Consider the following 19,093-nt stretch of genomic DNA (forward strand, 5'->3'; position numbering starts at 1 on the left):
CGCCAGGCCCCTATGTACGACGTCACTGCCGCGACTCCAGCAGTGCTCTCCTCGAGCTCCCCTCGTGGTGACGCTCCGCCAGCCTATCAGCGACCGCGAAAGAGTGAAGTGTGGCGTGCCCCGGATCGTCGGCCCCTCTGCTATCACTGTGGCGAGGCGGGTCACCTCTACAGGGCGTGCCCATACCGCCGCGTGGGCCTGCGTGGTTTCGCGCCGGACGACCCGTGCCCTCAGAACGGGGAACGACCGCAGGAGATAGCATTCCATCTGTCGTCGCGCCAGAACCACATCACGTCAGGCCACCAGGAGGCTCGATCACCGTCGCCGAGACGCTACCGTTCTCCAAGCCCCCGTCAAGCCGCAGGCTACTCCGGACGCCGTTCTCCCAGTCCACGCCGGGAAAACTGATTTCAGCGGCCTCTGGAGGCAAGGCCGCTGATGCCGGGACTTGTGAAGATCCTCCTGCGCCACTACCACGCGACGATGTTTCTCCGGGAGCGAGTAGCGACAGCATCCGACGCGCTACCTCCGATTTGTGCGTCAAAATTGACGGAATCGACGTGACCGCTTTGCTGGATACTGGTGCCGACTATTCTGTCATGTGCCTGGCCCTTGCCTTACAACTGAAGAAAGTATTGACGGGGTGGTCGGGGCCTAGCATTCGCACTGCTGGGGGTCACCTGATTATCCCCGCCGGCAGGTGCACAGCTCGTGTCGATATCCGTGGTTTTGTGTACGTCGGCGAATTTGTAGTCCTCCGTGAGTGTTCGAGGGACTTGATCCTCGGTCTCGACTTTCTCCACACGAACGGTGCTGTCATTGACCTGCACGAAGCACGGGTCACGTTCTCGACTAAACGGGCCGTGGCGCGCACTGACACAGACGACTCACGCTTCACTGCTCTGCGACTTGTTGACGACGACGTAATGGTGCCAGCCCGGTCCAGTGTGCTAGTTCTCGTAAGGAACGAGTTATTCCACGACTACGAAGGTGTCGCTGATAGCCACGTGCCCCTGCTGCTCGAGAAGGGAGTAGCCGTCGCTCGCGGGCTCGTCCAACTCCAAGACGGTTGTACTAGTGTGCTCCTTACAAATTTTGCCAACGAGTTGCAGTACCTCGCCAAGGGCACGGCTGTCGCCTTCCTGCATGACTTCGCCGTGGTGCCTCAAGTGTGCGCCCTGGAGACAAGCCCTCAAGACCGGGCTCCACCATGTCCTGTCCTTCCGTCCGTCAGAATCAATCCGGATTTGGCGCCTGAGCAGAAGGCTCTCCTCTCGGCGCTTATAACCGACTTCGCGGATTGTTTTGCCACAAGCTCCAGGGTCGGTCGTACGCCTGTCGCAAAGCATCGCATCATCACCGACGAGACTACACCACCCGTATGCCAGCGCCCATACCGCGTTTCTTCGACGGAACGCGAAGCCATTAAAAGGCAAGTGGACGAAATGCTCGCCGACGATGTCATTCAACCTTCGACAAGCCCATGGGCATCACCGGTGGTCCTCGTGAAAAAGAAAGACAACACCTTGAGATTTTGTGTTGATTACCGCAAACTGAACAACGTGACCAAAAAGGACGTTTACCCGCTCCCCAGGATTGATGATGCACTCGACAGACTACGTGATGCCAGGTTCTTTTCCTCTTTAGATCTCAAAAGCGGCTACTGCCAGATAGAGGTGGACAAGCGAGACGGCGAGAAAACTGCTTTTGTGACGCCTGATGGTCTATACGAATTTAAGGTGCTCCCGTTTGGGCTGTGCTCAGCGCCGGCCACTTTCCAGCGCATGATGGACACTGTCTTATCTGGGCTCAAGTGGCAGACGTGCCTCGTATACCTGGACGATGTCGTAATCTTCTCGCCCACCTTCGAGCAACACTCGGAGCGGCTGCGCACAGTGCTCCGGGCGCTCCAATGTGCGCAACTTACGATCAAGCCTGAGAAATGCTTTTTCGGTTTTGAGGAGCTTCGTTTCCTCGGCCATGTTGTCATCGCGCGCGGTGTTCTCCCAGATCCCGACAAGACCGTTGCTGTCTCCAGTTTCCCGCGTCCCACTGACAAAAAGACTCTTCGACGTTTTTTGGGACTGTGCTCTTACTATCGACGATTCGTCCAAGATTTTTTCAAAATAGCCGAACCCTTAACAGCGCTGACCAGAGACGACACACCCTTCTTGTGGGGAAGCGACCAAGAGGATGCTTTCGTGGAGCTCCGACAACGCCTGCAACGTCCACCGATACTCGCCCATTTCGATGACGCCGCAGCAACCGACATACACACTGATGCTAGCAACGTAGGCATTGGGACGGTCCTGGTACAGTGGCAGGATGGCGCCGAACGAGTCATCGCTTACGCAAGCCGTACACTTTCGCGCTCGGAATGCAACTATTCAACGACTGAGAAAGAAAGTCTTGGGGTAGTCTGGGCCATCAGTAAGTTCAGCCCATACCTATACGGAAGACCCTTTCGCGTTGTCAGCGATCACCACTCGTTATGCTGGCTGGCCAGCCTAAAAGATAAAAGAAAGTTAGCGCCGCTCATCGCGCACCTGGAAGGCTGCGATGGTCCCCGCGTTCCTCGTGTTTTTCTTCGTGGGCTCAAATCTTTCACTCTGCGGAACGGCGTCCTCTACAAGCGCAACTTTGAGAGAAACACCACAACATTTCTGCTCGTAGTCCCGTCCCAGCTGCGGCCTGATATCTTGAGCGCTTGCCACGCGACGAACCATCTGCCGGCCACCTGGGGGTCAGTCGTACCTTAGCGAGGATTCGGCAGAGGTACTACTGGCCCAGATTACTTCCATCAGTGCGGACATACGTCAAAACCTGTCGCGACTGCCAGCGCCGTAAGTCTCCTCCCTTAAAACCCGCAGGATTTCTTCATCCCATAGCGCCTCCGAAGACGCCTTTCCAACAAGTGGGAATGGACCTACTCGGCCCTTTCCCGAAGTCATCCACTGGAAAACGTCGGATTGCTGTCGCGACGGATTATTTGACGCGGTACGCTGAGACAACGGCGCTTGCAAACGGAACTGCTGTCGAAGTAGCTACGTTTTTTGTACACAACATCGTGCTGCATCATGGGGCTCCGGCTGTTATCATTACTGACCGTGGAGCTGCTTTCACGGCCCGCTTGACTCAGGCAGTCCTAGATCTGACCCACACAAGCCATAGGCGTACAACAGCGTACCACCCACAGACAAATGGTTTGGTGGAGCGCCTTAACAGAACCCTGGCCGACATGCTCTCCATGTATGTGGATGTGAAACATAAAACGTGGGACCAAATTCTCCCATACGTAACGTTCGCTTACAATACGGCCCTGCAGGAAACAACGCGGCTCACGCCCTTCCAGCTTGTCTTCGGTCGTCCAGTTATTACTTCTTTGAATGCCATGTTGCCCGTCGACCCTCAGTGTGACCTAGAGCCAGATCTTGACGTCGCCACTTTCGTTCAGCGGGCTGAAGAAGCACGTCAACTGGCCAGGCAGCGAATACACCGTCAACAGCACGTCGACGCTGACCGCTACAATCTCGGACGGCGATTTGTTACGTACGAACCAGGCGACCATGTGTGGGTTTGGACACCAGTTCGTCGCCGTGGGTTGTCCGAAAAATTACTGCGCCGATACTTCAGACCTTACCGAGTTCTCCGCCGCATTAGCGACGTGACGTACGAAGTTTCGCCGACAACCCCAGGCCGCCCATCGCGCAGACCACCGCTTCCGGATGTTGTGCACGTCGTTCGTATGAAGCCGTACTACGACCGTCCTGCTGATTGTACTTTGAGTTCCACCGGTTCTGTGTCGTGATAGCTGTGTTTAACTTTCCGTGTCCAACCCATTTTCCCCTCTATGAAAGCGGCCCACATCGAGGCGATGCTGCAGAGGAGGGAGCAATGATACAGCTTAGAAGTCGACGAAGAAGAAGTGCTCCGCCATCTCGCTTGTGACGAGGAAGAAGAAGTGCTTCGCCTGTTTGCTGGTGACCGCTCGGCAGACTGGAACAGTTCTTGTGTATCTAACGGTGTGCCGTGTAATATTCGTGACCAAATATATATGTATATGTATATATATATATATATATATATATATATATATATATATATATATATATATATATATATATATATATATATATATATATATGCCGTGCTTGCTAACTCTCGTGTTTTTGGTGCCATATTACAGGGGGAGACGGGGCCAGTCAGGCTCTTTTGAGGCAGCTTTCTTCCCGTCTCCCTCACCACACCTTGTACACGCCCTGTACTTTCTATGGGAAATGAACTCGAACTCAAAACCTTTCGCGTCTACAGAGCGTTCTTCTCTTTTCCCCTCTGTGTGTACCTTTTTACGCCGGTAGCTGTCAGAGCGCAGATTCCCGGGAAAAGCATGTTTGTATTTGTGGTCATTTCGCGTCCTCTGCTTACGTGATTCCACCCCGTGCACACTGCCCACAAGTGCCTCGAGTTAACTTCGTCGTCATCAGGGGGGGCGCGACTTCAAATTAAAACGCCGCATAACGCCTTAAAATGCAATCACGTGACTCCGACTTTCACAGAGACCGCGCCTTGGGCAATACATTGCCAGATGTGCTGAGAGTGAAGCTAGCGTGAAGCCGCGTTCAGACTACGTGCGCTACGTACGGATAGTCGGCACGGATCGTAAGCGTAAACGTAAAAAAAAAACGAAACGAGTTTGTTTATACTATAGTTGCATTGAGTGGAAAGTACGCAATGTTTGCTGCAAGCGTAGGCGTAAATGTTGGCGGACCCGCGACTTCTACGACAAGCTTTGACGACTTTTACAACGCCATCCCACGTGATCCGGTGCTCTAAGCTGCACCGCAGTTCCCTGTGGTAGCGAGTCTCTGCGGTTTGTCAGCAGACACTTTTAGTTGGGCGTACGCAGTGAGCTAGCGTATGCAGCGACTCTGCGTTCTGAATTCACAGAACGCTACGTATCTCGCAGCGTCTTACGGGAGTACGCAGGCTACAAATCATAGAGTGCGCACTCTACGCGCATGTTACAGTATGGATTGACAAGATGGCGGCGCCCTGTTCGCCCGCCTCGGAAAAAATACATGTCGCCGATCAATTCTTCGCTGCGACAGCTCGGTCAAATGGTAGCGATTCGCTTTTATTTCGCACAGAATCGCTCACACATGAGGGGTAAGCGATAACTAGACCCTATTTTTCAGATGATCTGACGATTCTCGAGCTCTTAGGCCTAAACAAATGCAGTGTGTTTTCCTCTCACAAACTACACCTGGCGAAGCAGTTCTCTAGCTTTTAGTCACTTATTAGTTTTGTTCTATTTGCATACTTTTGCTTCTTGGAACGAAAAAAAGCTCGGAATGCAGCCACCCTAGGCATCAATAATAAGGAACGAACATTTGTTCAACTTAGCGTTGATGTGCTTTGACGTCTTGTCACTAGATGGCGCTACTATTTACGCGTGCCACTGAAGGACGCTACGTCCCGGCCAACTAAAAGTGTCGTGTTTACTCTATTTACAGCGTACCAACGCAGTAATCGATGCGTACCCAAGCCTACTGCGTATGCCCAACTAAAGGTGTCTAGTGTAGTTGTGTTGTATCCCGTAGCTTGATGATTCTCAGTGCGGAAGCCTCTTCACTGTGCAGTGGTGATCCACTCATTGAAGAAGTGCGCCATAGGCCGGTACTCTAGGACCAACGCTTGGAAACGTACCGGAACAAACAAATTATTTTGAGCTTGAAGAGCCTCGACCTCCGCTAAGAGCCGTTCGTTAGCCGACGCCATGATGAAAAAACGCGAAACGCAGTTTTCTAGAGCGGTGATTGGTACGTCGCAAAAACGTATCTTTCCGAAGGGCACACTGTAGACATACGCAGTTTTTAGCTACGTAAACGGATGTTCTAGCAGTTACGCGAAATGCAAAAAATACCGCACATATGATGGATGCGAATTTAGTCTGAACGCGGCTTGAGGCGTAGGATGACTGAATGGCGCGAATAGCCCGAAACTCCTTAGGCCCTTCGCACCCACCGAAGCATTCCAAAGCTTGTGTGAACCGCCCGTATCCTCAAATGCGGACCCGTGGGGTTTCTCAATATTACCTGCAGTGAGAAGGGGCGCTGCGGCAGTTCATCGACCATGGAGAGCCGTAGCAATGCTGGTATAATGTGTTTTTATATTCGGCTTTGTGATCGTTTGGCACTAAACGTGGATTCAGCAGCAGGAATACGTCTTCTCAAAATAAACCTCGAAGGAATGAAGTGAAAGTTTGCAACCCGCCTAAAACGAACTTTCAGTGCCAATAAATCTATTGAAGAAGGCAGAAAATGACGCACGATTTAGCGCAGTTATGTCAAATGCGAATTAGGTGCGCTACCGCTTCGGTTTTCACTTTACTGTTGCTTCAGTTCGAGGCTCGGATTTCAAGATGAAGCAGGCGTCAGACAAAGATCGGCGAAATCGTTGAGTGGGAGTATCAGCGCTAGCGCACTAAGATACAGTACTTAAGTAACGTAGCGTCGTTTGGTTTCATTACGCTAATTAAAATATCACCAAACTCGGAGAATTCCAAATCAGTGCAACCAGTTTTATATTTAGCGATTATGAAGTAGGTGGTTCACAAACTGAAATAAGAAAATGAGAAGGAATGCCAAAACTGCAAACTCCGTGTAAGCTCAGGTGGCTTAGGCTTATGTATCAACTTATTCATGAACATTTAAAAAAAGGCACTGAACATTATATTTTATTTTCTGAACTGAGATCAACGTATCTTAAACATTTCCATTCACTTAATGAGAGTCATTTTCATACTGAGTGCTTTAAATACTAATTTTTCCTTTTAGCAGCAAGAGAAGCATTAAGTTCATAATACAGCGCAAAAGACACAATGCGAAAGAAACGAAGGGAGAAGAACACACCGCTGTGTTCGTCTTTCTTCCCGTTCTTCTTCTCCCTTCCTTTCTTTGGCCTTATGCCCTTGCACTGAATTACTATGAACTTAATTCGAGAGTTCCAACTAGTCCAGCAACTAACTCTACTGAAGAACAGAAGCGTTTAAATCCTTCAATTATTCACACCTTTTCACGAAAATGTTTCCCACTGCAGTTGAGAGCTTTATACATAACTCGGGAATATCTCCCTAAGTGTTTCTTTGTTGCTAATTTTGGACTTTTGACAGTGTACGGTAATTAAGGTTTCAACTTTGAATTGCCGCGAATCTTTGTAGAGTTCATTCTTCAAAGCTGCCGGCACGCCGCTTTGCCGCTTTTTGTGTGATGCAAGACACCACCAGATTTATCTCGATTGATCGCATCCAGGCGGAGCCAATTATACGTTGTTCCAGAACATTATAGTAGCTTTGCACGCTTCATCTCGATAGTTCGCTATGAGCGTTAAATTGATCCCGACCGAGAGCGGCGGGCATTCTGTTCGACGACCGCCGAGCACGCCTGTTGCTACGCCGCCACCGAGTCATTCATTTCTTTGTGGGCGCAAGTCAGCCCAAATAAAGAGTTTCATTTGGAAGTCATTCTCGCTGTTTTCCTGCTCGCCGCACTGCAGTATCTACTACGTGACAGTATTTCAACTCTACGGCTATACACTAACTACCAATACTTCTGGAGTGTCTCGTGTGGTGCATTTTATTGTATTCGATTTTTTTGTACACTGTTGAGAATGTTCTCGTTTATTCTGTTGCTATTCTTTATAAGATGTAACCAATCATTGTATTATATGGTCATTTGTGCATATAATTATGTTCGAACATTGTTGTACTCGATTAATTATTTTCTGTGGCTCTGCTTTATCCTTGCCATTTTTTGTTTTTAGTTATCTTAGAGCTTTCCAGTACTGGATTAGTTACTTCCTGCCGCTATGCTTTACCATTGCTAGTTTTCTTCAGGTTTAGTTATGCATGAGCTTTGTTGTAGTGGATTAGTTACTTCCTGTGGATCTGATTTATCCTCGCCATTTTTCGATTTAGTTTTCTTAGATCGTTGTTCTTGTGTATCAGTTACTTCTTGCGGCTCTGCTTTATCCTTGCCATTTTTTGTTTTTAGTTATGTTAGAGCTTTCTAGTACAGGATTAGATACTATTTGTCGCTATGCTTTACCATTCCTAGTTTTTTCAGGTTTAGTAATACATGAGCTTTGGTGTAGTGAATTAGTTACTTCCTGTGGATCTGATTTATCCTGGCCATTTTTCGATTTAGTTTTGTTAGATCGTTGTTCTTGTGGATCAGTTACTTTTTGCGGCTCTGCTTTATCCTTGCCATTTTTTTAGTTATGTTAGAGCTTTCCAGTACTGGATTAGTTATTTCTTGTCGCTATGCTTTACCATTCCTAGTTTTTTTCAGGTTCGGTTAAGTTATGCATGAGCTTTGGGGTAGTGAATTAGTTATTTCCTGTGGATCTGATTTATCTTTGCCATTTTTCGATTTAGTTTTCTTAGATCGTTGTTCTTGTGGATCAGTTACTTTTTGCGGCTCTGCTCTATCCTTGCCATTTTTTTAGTTATGTTAGAGCTTTCCAGTACTGGATTAGTTATTTCTTGTCGCTATGCTTTACCATTCCTAGTTTTTTTCAGGTTCGGTTAAGTTATGCATGAGCTTTGGGGTAGTGAATTAGTTATTTCCTGTGGATCTGATTTATCTTTGCCATTTTTCAACTTAATTTTCTCAGATCTTTGTTCTTGTGAATTAGTTGCTTCTTGCGGCTCTGCTTTATCCTTGCCATTTTTGTTTTTATTTATGTTACAGCTTTCTAGTACAGGATAAGATACTATTTGTCGCTATGCTTTACCATTCCTAGTTTTTTCAGCTTAAGTTATGGATGAGCTTTGGTATAGTGAAATAGTTACTTCCTGTGGATCTGATTTATCCTTGCCATTTTTCGATTTAGTTTTCTTAGATCATTGTTCTTGTGGATCAGTTACTTCGTGCGGCACTGATTTATCCCTGTCATTTTTTGTTTTTAGTTATGTTAGAGCTTTCTAGTACAGGATTAGATACTATTTGACGCTATGCTTTACCATTCCTTTTTTTTCAGGTTTAGTAATGCATGAGCTTTGGTGTAGTGAATTAGTCACTTCCTGTGGATCTGATTTATCCTTGCCATTTTTCGATTTAGTTTTGTTAGATCGTTGTTCTTGTGGATCAGTTACTTTTTGCGGCTCTGCTTTATCCTTGCCGTTTTTTTTTAGTTATGTTAGAGCTTTCCAGTACTGGATTAGTTATTTCTTGTCGCTATGCTTTACCATTCCTAGTTTTTTTCAGGTTCGGTTAAGTTATGCATGAGCTTTGGGGTAGTGAATTAGTTATTTCCTGTGGATCTGATTTATCTTTGCCATTTTTCGATTTAGTTTTCTTAGATCGTTGTTCTTGTGGATCAGTTACTTTTTGCGGCTCTGCTCTATCCTTGCCATTTTTTTAGTTATGTTAGAGCTTTCCAGTACTGGATTAGTTATTTCTTGTCGCTATGCTTTACCATTCCTAGTTTTTTTCAGGTTCGGTTAAGTTATGCATGAGCTTTGGGGTAGTGAATTAGTTATTTCCTGTGGATCTGATTTATCTTTGCCATTTTTCAACTTAATTTTCTCAGATCTTTGTTCTTGTGAATTAGTTGCTTCTTGCGGCTCTGCTTTATCCTTGCCATTTTTGTTTTTATTTATGTTACAGCTTTCTAGTACAGGATAAGATACTATTTGTCGCTATGCTTTACCATTCCTAGTTTTTTCAGCTTAAGTTATGGATGAGCTTTGGTATAGTGAAATAGTTACTTCCTGTGGATCTGATTTATCCTTGCCATTTTTCGATTTAGTTTTCTTAGATCATTGTTCTTGTGGATCAGTTACTTCGTGCGGCACTGATTTATCCCTGTCATTTTTTGTTTTTAGTTATGTTAGAGCTTTCTAGTACAGGATTAGATACTATTTGACGCTATGCTTTACCATTCCTTTTTTTTCAGGTTTAGTAATGCATGAGCTTTGGTGTAGTGAATTAGTCACTTCCTGTGGATCTGATTTATCCTTGCCATTTTTCGATTTAGTTTTGTTAGATCGTTGTTCTTGTGGATCAGTTACTTTTTGCGGCTCTGCTTTATCCTTGCCATTTTTTTTTAGTTATGTTAGAGCTTTCCAGTACTGGATTAGTTATTTCTTGTCGCTATGCTTTACCATTCCTAGTTTTTTTCAGGTTCGGTTAAGTTATGCATGAGCTTTGGGGTAGTGAATTAGTTATTTCCTGTGGATCTGATTTATCTTTGCCATTTTTCGATTTAGTTTTCTTAGATCGTTGTTCTTGTGGATCAGTTACTTTTTGCGGCTCTGCTTTATCCCTGCCATTTTTTTAGTTATGTTAGAGCTTTCCAGTACTGGATTAGTTATTTCTTGTCGCTATGCTTTACCATTCCTAGTTTTTTTCAGGTTCGGTTAAGTTATGCATGAGCTTTGGGGTAGTGAATTAGTTATTTCCTGTGGATCTGATTTATCTTTGCCATTTTTCTATTTAGTTTTCTTAGATCGTTGTTCTTGTGGATCAGTTACTTTTTGCGGCTCTGCTTTATCCTTGCCATTTTTTTTAGTTATGTTAGAGCTTTCCAGTACTGGATTAGATATTTCTTGTCGCTATGCTTTACCATTCCTAGTTTTTTTCAGGTTCGGTTAAGTTATGCATGAGCTTTGGGGTAGTGAATTAGTTATTTCCCGTGGATCTGATTTATCTTTGCCATTTTTCGATTTAGTTTTCTTAGATCTTTGTTCTTGTGAATTAGTTACTTCTTGCGGCTCTGCTTTATCCGTGCCATTTTTTGTTTTTAGTCATGTTAGAGCTTTCTAGTACAGGATTAGATACTATTTGTCGCTATGCTTTACAATTCCTAGTTTTTTCAGGTTTAGTTATGCATGACCTTTGGTGTAGTGAATTAGTTGCTTCCTGTGGATCTGATTTATCCTTACCATTTTTCGATTTAGTTTTCTTAGATCGTTGTTCTTGTGTATCAGTTACTTCTTGCGGCTCTGCTTTATCCTTGTCATTTTTTGTTTTTAGTTATGTTAGAGCTTTCTAGTACTGGATTAGTTATTTCTTGTCGCTTTGCTTTACCATTGCTAGTTTTTCCAGGTTTTGTTAAGCATGAGCTTTGTTTTAATGGATTTTTTACTTCCTGCGGATCTGATTTATCCGTGCCATTTTTCGTTTTAGTTTTCTTAGATGTTTGTTCTTGTGGATTAATTATATTCTATGGCTCTTCTTTATTCTTGCCATTCTTTGTTTTATTTATGTTAGAGCCTTCCTGTACTGAATTAGTTACTTCTTGTCGCTATGCTTTAGCGTTGCTAGTTTTTTCAGGTTTAGTTATGCATGAGCTTTGTTGTAGTGGATTAGTTACTTCCGGTGCGTTTGATTTATCCTTGCTATTTTTCGTTTAATTTTTTTAGATCTTTGTTCTTGTGGATTAGTTACTTCGTGTGGCTCTGCTTTACCCTTTCAATTTTTGTTTTGGCTGGGTTAGAGCTTTTCCGTTGTGGATTAGTTATTTCTTGTGGCTATGCTTTATCACTGCTATTTTTTTGTTTTATTTATGTTAAAGCTTCGTTGTAGTGGATTAGTACCTGTTGCGGCTCTACTTTATTCCTGCCATTCTTCATTTTAGTTATGTTAGAGCTCTGTTGTACTGGATTAGTTGCTTTTCGTTGCTTTGCTTTACCCTTGCTATTTTGCGTTTAAAGCTATATTAGAGCTTTGTTGCACTGGATTAGTTACTTGTTGTTGCGCTGCTTTAAGCTGTCAATTATTCGGTTTTTGTTACGTTTGGGCTTTGTTGTACTGCATTAGTTACTTCTTGTGGTTGTACTTCACCCTTCCTCATTTTCGTTTATGAATAACATTTTCACGAACAGAATGTATTACTTCGTGTAATTCTTATTGACCCTGTAATGCCTTTCTTCCATAGGCACGGATGGGATGGAGAGTATATATTGATAAATATAAAGAAAATATAAACTGCGCACTAAGGAGAGCATGGCGGCGCAACTACCGATTCATAAGCACTATGAACATTTTCTTTTAAACACCAGCCCAGCCAAATGTGAAACCTCCGCTTCTCGGCATTACCGCGGTGGATGAAGTGATCTTTAACTCGCATAGACGGTGGCGCCAGTTTCCTCACAAGGAAGTAAATAGAAATCGTATATGATGGGGATCCAGCAGACCGAAGCCCCTTGTAAAAGACGCCAGTATTCAGGGGTCTGGGCTCGCAAAGGGAAAGCTGCTCATGATATACGCAAGCATTCTTAAATTTGCGCTACCCATGTGGCGCTGATCATCGGTGCTATAACGGTCGTGTAATCGACGCAGAAGTTTGCTCTACTCTTCCTTCCGATATTGAATTGAATTGAAATTTATTTTCTTTCTTTCTACAGAAAGAGGGAGCCGGGGCAAAAGGCCAATTGGCCTGACGAGGTCCCGGCACCTGAAGCAGGGGCAGCGGTGCGCAGCACATACAAGCATGATAACATCATGGCAACAAAATACAAAAAAATTGGTGACATTGGTGGCACAAAAGGAGATGGAGATGCACTGTATTGAAAGTGTGGCTACGGAATATAACGCACAGGGAATGTAATATATATATATATATATATATATATACATAAATGCAATGACATAACAAAATGCAAGCAAAGAAACACTGCATGCATTACTGACAACGTCAATAGAACAGAAGATACACAATAATACACATTCCAGGATAGGGTTTCATTAAACCAAACGCCAAGAAACTTTTGATTAGTAACCCGACTTATTGTAGTGTTTGCATATCGTATATTGATAGGTTGCGATATGAGTGCATTAATAGGTCTGAAAATAATGTAGTTGGTTTTTGTCAGGTTTAAACATAGATTGTTATTTTGCAACCACAAATGAAGTTCCTTTAGATAAGAATTTACGCTTGTTTCTAACTCCGGCATGGAAGTTGCAGAAAAGAAAATATTAGTGTCATCCGCATACATAATTAAATAAGGTGACCCTGGTATTTTGGAGAAGTCATTAATATAGGTGATAAACAGGAGTGGTCCTAATATTGACCCCTGTGGCACTCCCTGTCTAATAGCACAGTGATTGGAAGATACATTATTTACCTGCACATACTGAGATCTATTACATAAGTAATCATTTAGCAAATCTAACGCAGTACCACGAATGCCATAACTTCCTAGTTTTTCCAATAAGAGTTTATGCTGCACACAGTCGAATGCCTTACGAAAATCCAGAAAGAGACCAAGCGTGTATCTTCGATGTTCGATATTTTCAATAATTTTTTCCTTCACAGTTAATAAAGCTTGTTCTGTGGATTTGTTCTTCATAAATCCGTATTGCGAACTATCGATAATGTTATATTTATGAAAGAAGCCCATCAGCCTGCTATTAATGACGCCTTCAAAAACTTTAGAAAATACTGACAGGACAGAAATAGGTCGATAATTAGACATTTCAGTTTTATCGCCCCCTTTGAATACCGGAGTGACACGTGCAGTTTTTAGCGCATCTGGAAATACGCCAGCCGTTAACATAAGATTAACGATATGACTCAGTATGTCACATATAAATACTGACACATACTTGAGTGGAAGTGCCCTTATGTCATCGTGTCCTGCAGCTACATTATCTCTTATCTTCCTAATTAACGTCGCTACCTCATGGGAAGTAGCCTGTTCGAACACTATAGAATTAGGCAAAGGAGTAATCAGGATATCCTATACGATATCTCTTCCTTCCTTCTTCAGACAGATCAAATGCGCAAAGATAAGAAGGAACAGGAGCAAAGACCAACTGCTGCATTCCTATCTGTCCTGGTCATGACTCGGTTCATTTCATTCAAGCGGGATGAACCAATCAGTCTAAGTATCCTCCATCTCACTTTTCTTCTTCGTTTTGCCTCGTCGTTCCATTTATAATAAATTAGCAAAGTCCATATAAACACTACCAAGAATGAAAAATGACGACTAAATAAAAAAAAACTTGGCATAGACAGTTAAGAATGCTTACGTGTGGGAATACAAAAGCATTACTATCGCTGAGTGCATTGTTTACGCGTTATGTTTGCACATGCACAAACGTTCTTTAGTACCAATTTTTGTGTTTTCGTATTGGTTGTGAACAAGACTGCAAACGAACCCACTCGCAGCACGGCGATTAGGTTGGCCTAGTTTGCATGAGGTTCGTTGAGGTTGAACGGCCGCAACAAAATCCAGCGACGAAATGGACCACTGTCCGCGCAGTTTCCAGTGATGCGATGTATGACACCACCCACGCACACAGGCGCATGCGTGAACCCCCCGGAACGCTGTTCGACAGAACTGTTTCATCACAAGCTTGATATGAAAGTCTTGGAATGCATACAACTGAAGGTGCAAATGTCGTCGGTTCGAAATCCTCCCGCAATCCAGCCTTCAACCTGACTAGCACATGTAAGCTATATGCAACGAGACATCGTATTACATCATCCATAACACTGCACGACAAACTGTTGCGTTATAATTTAGGTAGGAATGACGGGAAAAGTGCCGCCACATGGAGGTCGGCCAGTGGCGTATATAGGCGAACGACATATGCAGGTTTCTCTTAAGTGGCGGTGCTCGGCTTCCTGCGTGCGTCATACGGCCGCTTGATGTGGTCACCGTATTTTTCTTGCCATCGCTGGGTTTTTTGTGCCATCTGCAAGTACACAGTCACACGCCGCCGGCTTTTCTCGAAATGGGCGTAGTAATGCTTTCGCAATAAATTTTGATACTGAGGCAAACAAAAAAAACGCCGTGAAGTGCTTGCGCTGCTCTTTTCTTCTTGTATGTTGTTCTAAATGTGTGCTAGTGTCGAGGGCTAGGCACTCACAGAAACTCCGCAGAAGCGCTGTCCTACTGTCTAAGTTATTCGGCGGATGCTTGGAGCGAGAACAAAGTGTTTCGGAAAATTTAAGCCTCTTATATTTTGTTGAAAATTGAAGCTTTCTGATCAGTCATCCCTGCGACGGGGTGCCCCGCAGAGTAGGTACATTACCTGCGAGGGCGCGTTTAGGCGAATTGTGGAAATGTCTATTACATACTATATGAGTGAAAAAGTTTCGCACTGTGACCATTGCGACCGGTGCGTGCAATTTTGACTGAAAGCAACCCCTGCTGTGTTTACACCTCACTGTTTCTAAGATGATTCTTCTGCACGATGCAATAATTTATTCAAAGGAGGATACATGAGCAGCAAATGTAGCTTTCGGCGACTACAATTCAAGAGATATGATAGAATTCAGTCAAGTGCCGCAGAACATAATATCAGCTAAACTGGCACTTGACACCTGTGGCACTCAACTGCGACGTATGTCTCACAAGCTCTGGCTGGTGGCGATACCGGTTTGTTAGAGCTGCGTTGCGCGGATGCTAAAATAACCTATTCTACGGGGTCTCGGATCAAGAGTACGATGTGCACCCTTTATGCTCACATCGAATGTAGTTAATAATGTTTTGTGGGCGAGCCATGTCCACCAAGTCAGTCGTGAAAACCGGTGCATTTCTTACCATGCAGTATCTTTAACGCGCGTGTGATAGAAAAGTTACTTCACTTGCTGAGAAGCATTATCTAACTAAGTCGCACTGTATCGACGTCATACCGCTCAGCACTACGCGTTTATATTTTGTGAATGGTCTACAGTGGAAAATACAGAAACATACCTTGGATGACTCCTTTCGCGCCGAGTTTCCTGGCAACACTTTGCAATTTACCGGCGCTTAGTGTGCTGCCTCCGGTCACCAGTTTCTTTATGCTGCTTGTGTTGACTTGACCAAGAAGTGGATGCTGTTCTAGTTGGCGCACCAATGTTGGGACCAGACCCAGCACGGTCGGCTGTTGAGTAGCAAAAAAGATGTTTGTTTGTTGATATTCTTCTCGTAAGCTGATTGAAACTTTAGTTTTTTTGGGGTTGTCCAAAGTACTTGGCACTCGTCTAGAAATAGGTGGAAGTCTGTCGGCAAACCGGAGCACCTACAGCTTTTCTGATCTCGGCTTCACCTGAGGACAAGGCGCGACGACGAGGCGTGAATGCTCAAGCTCTTGGCGCCCATATTTTGAATTTATTATGGCTGTAGAACCGGTAAAAAACAAACAGAAATGTGATTTTTAACGCGATTAACAAGCGCTTGTGAGAAATGAAAGTTATCGCATTTGATAAGCACCGGTGGCTCGAAGGCATGCTCATGTACTACGTTGAAAACATAGCCTTTAATTTCAATTTTCCACCAGCAATCCTGCCTCTATGGTGGTAAGTTACAATGCGCAATTTGGCACAGATCGTGCGTTGCCGTGAGAGGCATGTAAATAACCGCGGAAACACCACCAAACCTACCGACAATCCTGCAATGTTTCACATGCGGGTAAAATATGTCTGTCGGTTTTAACTCCGGTAGTCCTCAAGCGTGAAACGTTTTCTACGTTAGATGCACGCGGAGACACCACAGACAGTGGCATTCACTTGGTGCGCACGTTAATTGACATTAACAGCGTTTATCCGACTTATCACTGATATCACATTCCTGGTCAAAACGTTTTTGACCAGGTGGTTTGACCAACACTGTTGCCACTGCGAGTTATTCATCAATTCCCTCTCGCCCTATCACAAGCATGCCGTCCCGGCAAGCTCAGTTGGTGGAGCGACTGCTCCGGTGAAACGCTGGTCTGAGGTTCGAACCCCGGACTAGAACGAACTGTGAAGATTCTGCGGGAGCTGTTAGCTTTGCTTTGCTTTGTAGCCGTATTGCTGCGCCTGTGAAAATTCCAATGAGCAATTACTCCCTTATTTTATCTCCTTCCTTTTCCGTTTTATCGACCGTCTTGAAATCGACTATCTTCGCCACATCTTGTCTCTTTTCTGAGAATCGTACAGCTCGCTTCAGGGACGTTGTGTAGACAGGAACCCCGCCTCTGAGTTGAATAGCCTCTCTTCATATTATATTCCGTTCTAGGGTTTGAGCCAGTGACCCGCACCAGAGACATCGTTTCCGCAGTTCTCGACGCTGAGCAGACAGTGTACAGGCGTCGACCACTTGATCGCACGTGCTATTCATCTACAAATGCGTGGCTGTGCAACGCGCTTCAGTCCAGCGGTGAGACATCGGGCTGAACTTCAGGCTGCTTTTCCGGCTGATGTCTTTGAATATGCCGTTTCTTTGATAAATCACACATAATTTAATAGCACTGTGTAATCGCTACCCCCAAGGTTTACGAATGTGCGGTACAACCAAAATCAAAATAACTAAAATACTATTTATGAAAATACATGAATATCACAATCAAAACAAGCATAATTTGTAGCGATCATGCACGACCGTAGAATATGCTGGCAAAATAGACCACGTTCCTAGTGTCATAGTCATCTTTGATAGTTAACGTTAATTGCATTCGTGGCTACAAGGTGCATTTTTTTCGGGTAAACACGCCGAGAGCATGAGGAAATGCAGAATGCAGAAGCTACAGAGGTAATAACGCTACTAGTGTTCATGATGCTTCTTTCTTCGTGTCAAAGAAATACTATGGTTATGGCGGCAACGTGGTGTTTTAGGATGTGACACCTGTCTCCGGCAGAAATAAAGGTGCCCCATTTTACAGCATATCCGTTGCAAAAGAGGAGGACACTACCGGTAATATTGGTAATTGTTTGTGGTGCACGAAAGTTTTGCAACCAGCCGCATCACACGTCGCCGCTGAGGTCATTCTGACAAACCTTCCACCCCAGCAGAGTGTGGTGTCAGTACTAATCGTGGTATGGGCGGCCACACTCCGCCACTTCTCTAACAGCACTGATATCATTACTTATAAGCATAATCTCAACGATATAGCGGGCGTAACGATACACCCACGAAGATTCATTGAGCCCATGACATTCTTATTCAGCGAGACGAGGTACACAACTTTATACCTTCCACAAACGCTGTTAGCTTTGCACCCTTTAAAGCATAATAGTAGACTAAGGTCTGCATTTGTAACGCCTCGTATGTCGTTGCACTTATTTAGGCCTTTGCCATTGCTGGTGCATGAATGGCGTCGATAAATAGCATGCAAAGAGTTTCACCATATCTGAATGAAAAGGCGGAGGTGACCAATGGCAAAGACGCAAAAGTATAAACCACAGAAAGCGCACTTACAAAAACACAACTGCAAAAGAAATTCTTACCAAGTCTAGCTTTCTCGGACATCTCTTTTAAATACCAGACAATTTTGGAATATTCTAAGATAGTGTTATAAACATATTGATAGGAATGGTCTAACATTCTGAAGCGTTGCAAAATCTAGCTTCTAAAATTTCTCCTGAGCAAGCACTGAGTAGTAAGAGGGCCATAGAGAACCAATAGCAGAAAACTGTAAGCGTCCAGTGGAGGGATCTGCGCATACTTTAATTGTTATGGTGCAGGCTTACGATATGCTAAAAATTGCGTTCGCAGACAACTTTCTGTCCAAAAAATTCACTTGTCCAGAATTTCTAGCTATGGCAGAACCCTAACCTATTACTTCACATTTATGGGTATTTCTGGAGCTGTTAGGCTACGCACAGCGTAAGACGCTGGGTTTGAGAATCGTGAAGGCGCTGTTGGCTACTTCAAGGACATGATTAAATCAGCACGAGTCCAGCTGCTTAGGAAAGTTCATACACGGATTGATTTTTGTTTGCGCAGGCCTGGAGTGGTGCACCATGGATTAAGTACCCATAAAATAGTATACGTGGCTAAATGAATAATAATCACGTTTAGAGAGCAACCAGTACGTGGGCTGTGTTTATGTCGCTTTTCCATTTAATTTATTCCTTGCATTGGGTTGCAAATGGTATTTACGGCACTAAAACGAAGTACAATAATTACCCTGTGTTTTTCGATGGCAGGCAATACGACGTCGAAATTTGGCGTGGGAGTCAAAATAACTTGGCAACCATTGCCGATGTAGCCAAAAAATAACGAGAAACCACCGACATGCAATATTGGAGCCAAAGAAAAGAAGACATCGTTTCTTTCGAACACCAGTGGGTCGAGATACCTGCAAGAAGAGAACACACATAGAAGTTAATGATC

At 44.4% G+C, this 19,093-nt stretch overlaps 1 protein-coding gene across 1 annotated transcript in view; it reads right to left on the reverse strand.

Moving 5' to 3' along the window:
* The window catches only part of LOC149357975 (uncharacterized), a 95,925-nt gene that overhangs the window by 59,008 nt on the left and 17,824 nt on the right, over nt 1-19,093 (reverse strand). The window contains exons 5-6 of the mRNA XM_089576694.1: nt 18,887-19,058; nt 15,710-15,881 (exon numbers count right to left, since the gene is read on the reverse strand). Coding sequence (XP_089432820.1) covers nt 15,710-15,881; nt 18,887-19,058 — 344 coding nt within the window. The remainder of the gene's footprint in view (nt 1-15,709; nt 15,882-18,886; nt 19,059-19,093) is intronic.

The sequence above is a fragment of the Amblyomma mixtum genome, chromosome 3, assembly GCF_055824585.1.
Source record: "Amblyomma mixtum isolate Tamu chromosome 3, ASM5582458v1, whole genome shotgun sequence".
In the NCBI taxonomy this organism is placed as follows: Eukaryota; Metazoa; Arthropoda; class Arachnida; order Ixodida; family Ixodidae; genus Amblyomma; species Amblyomma mixtum.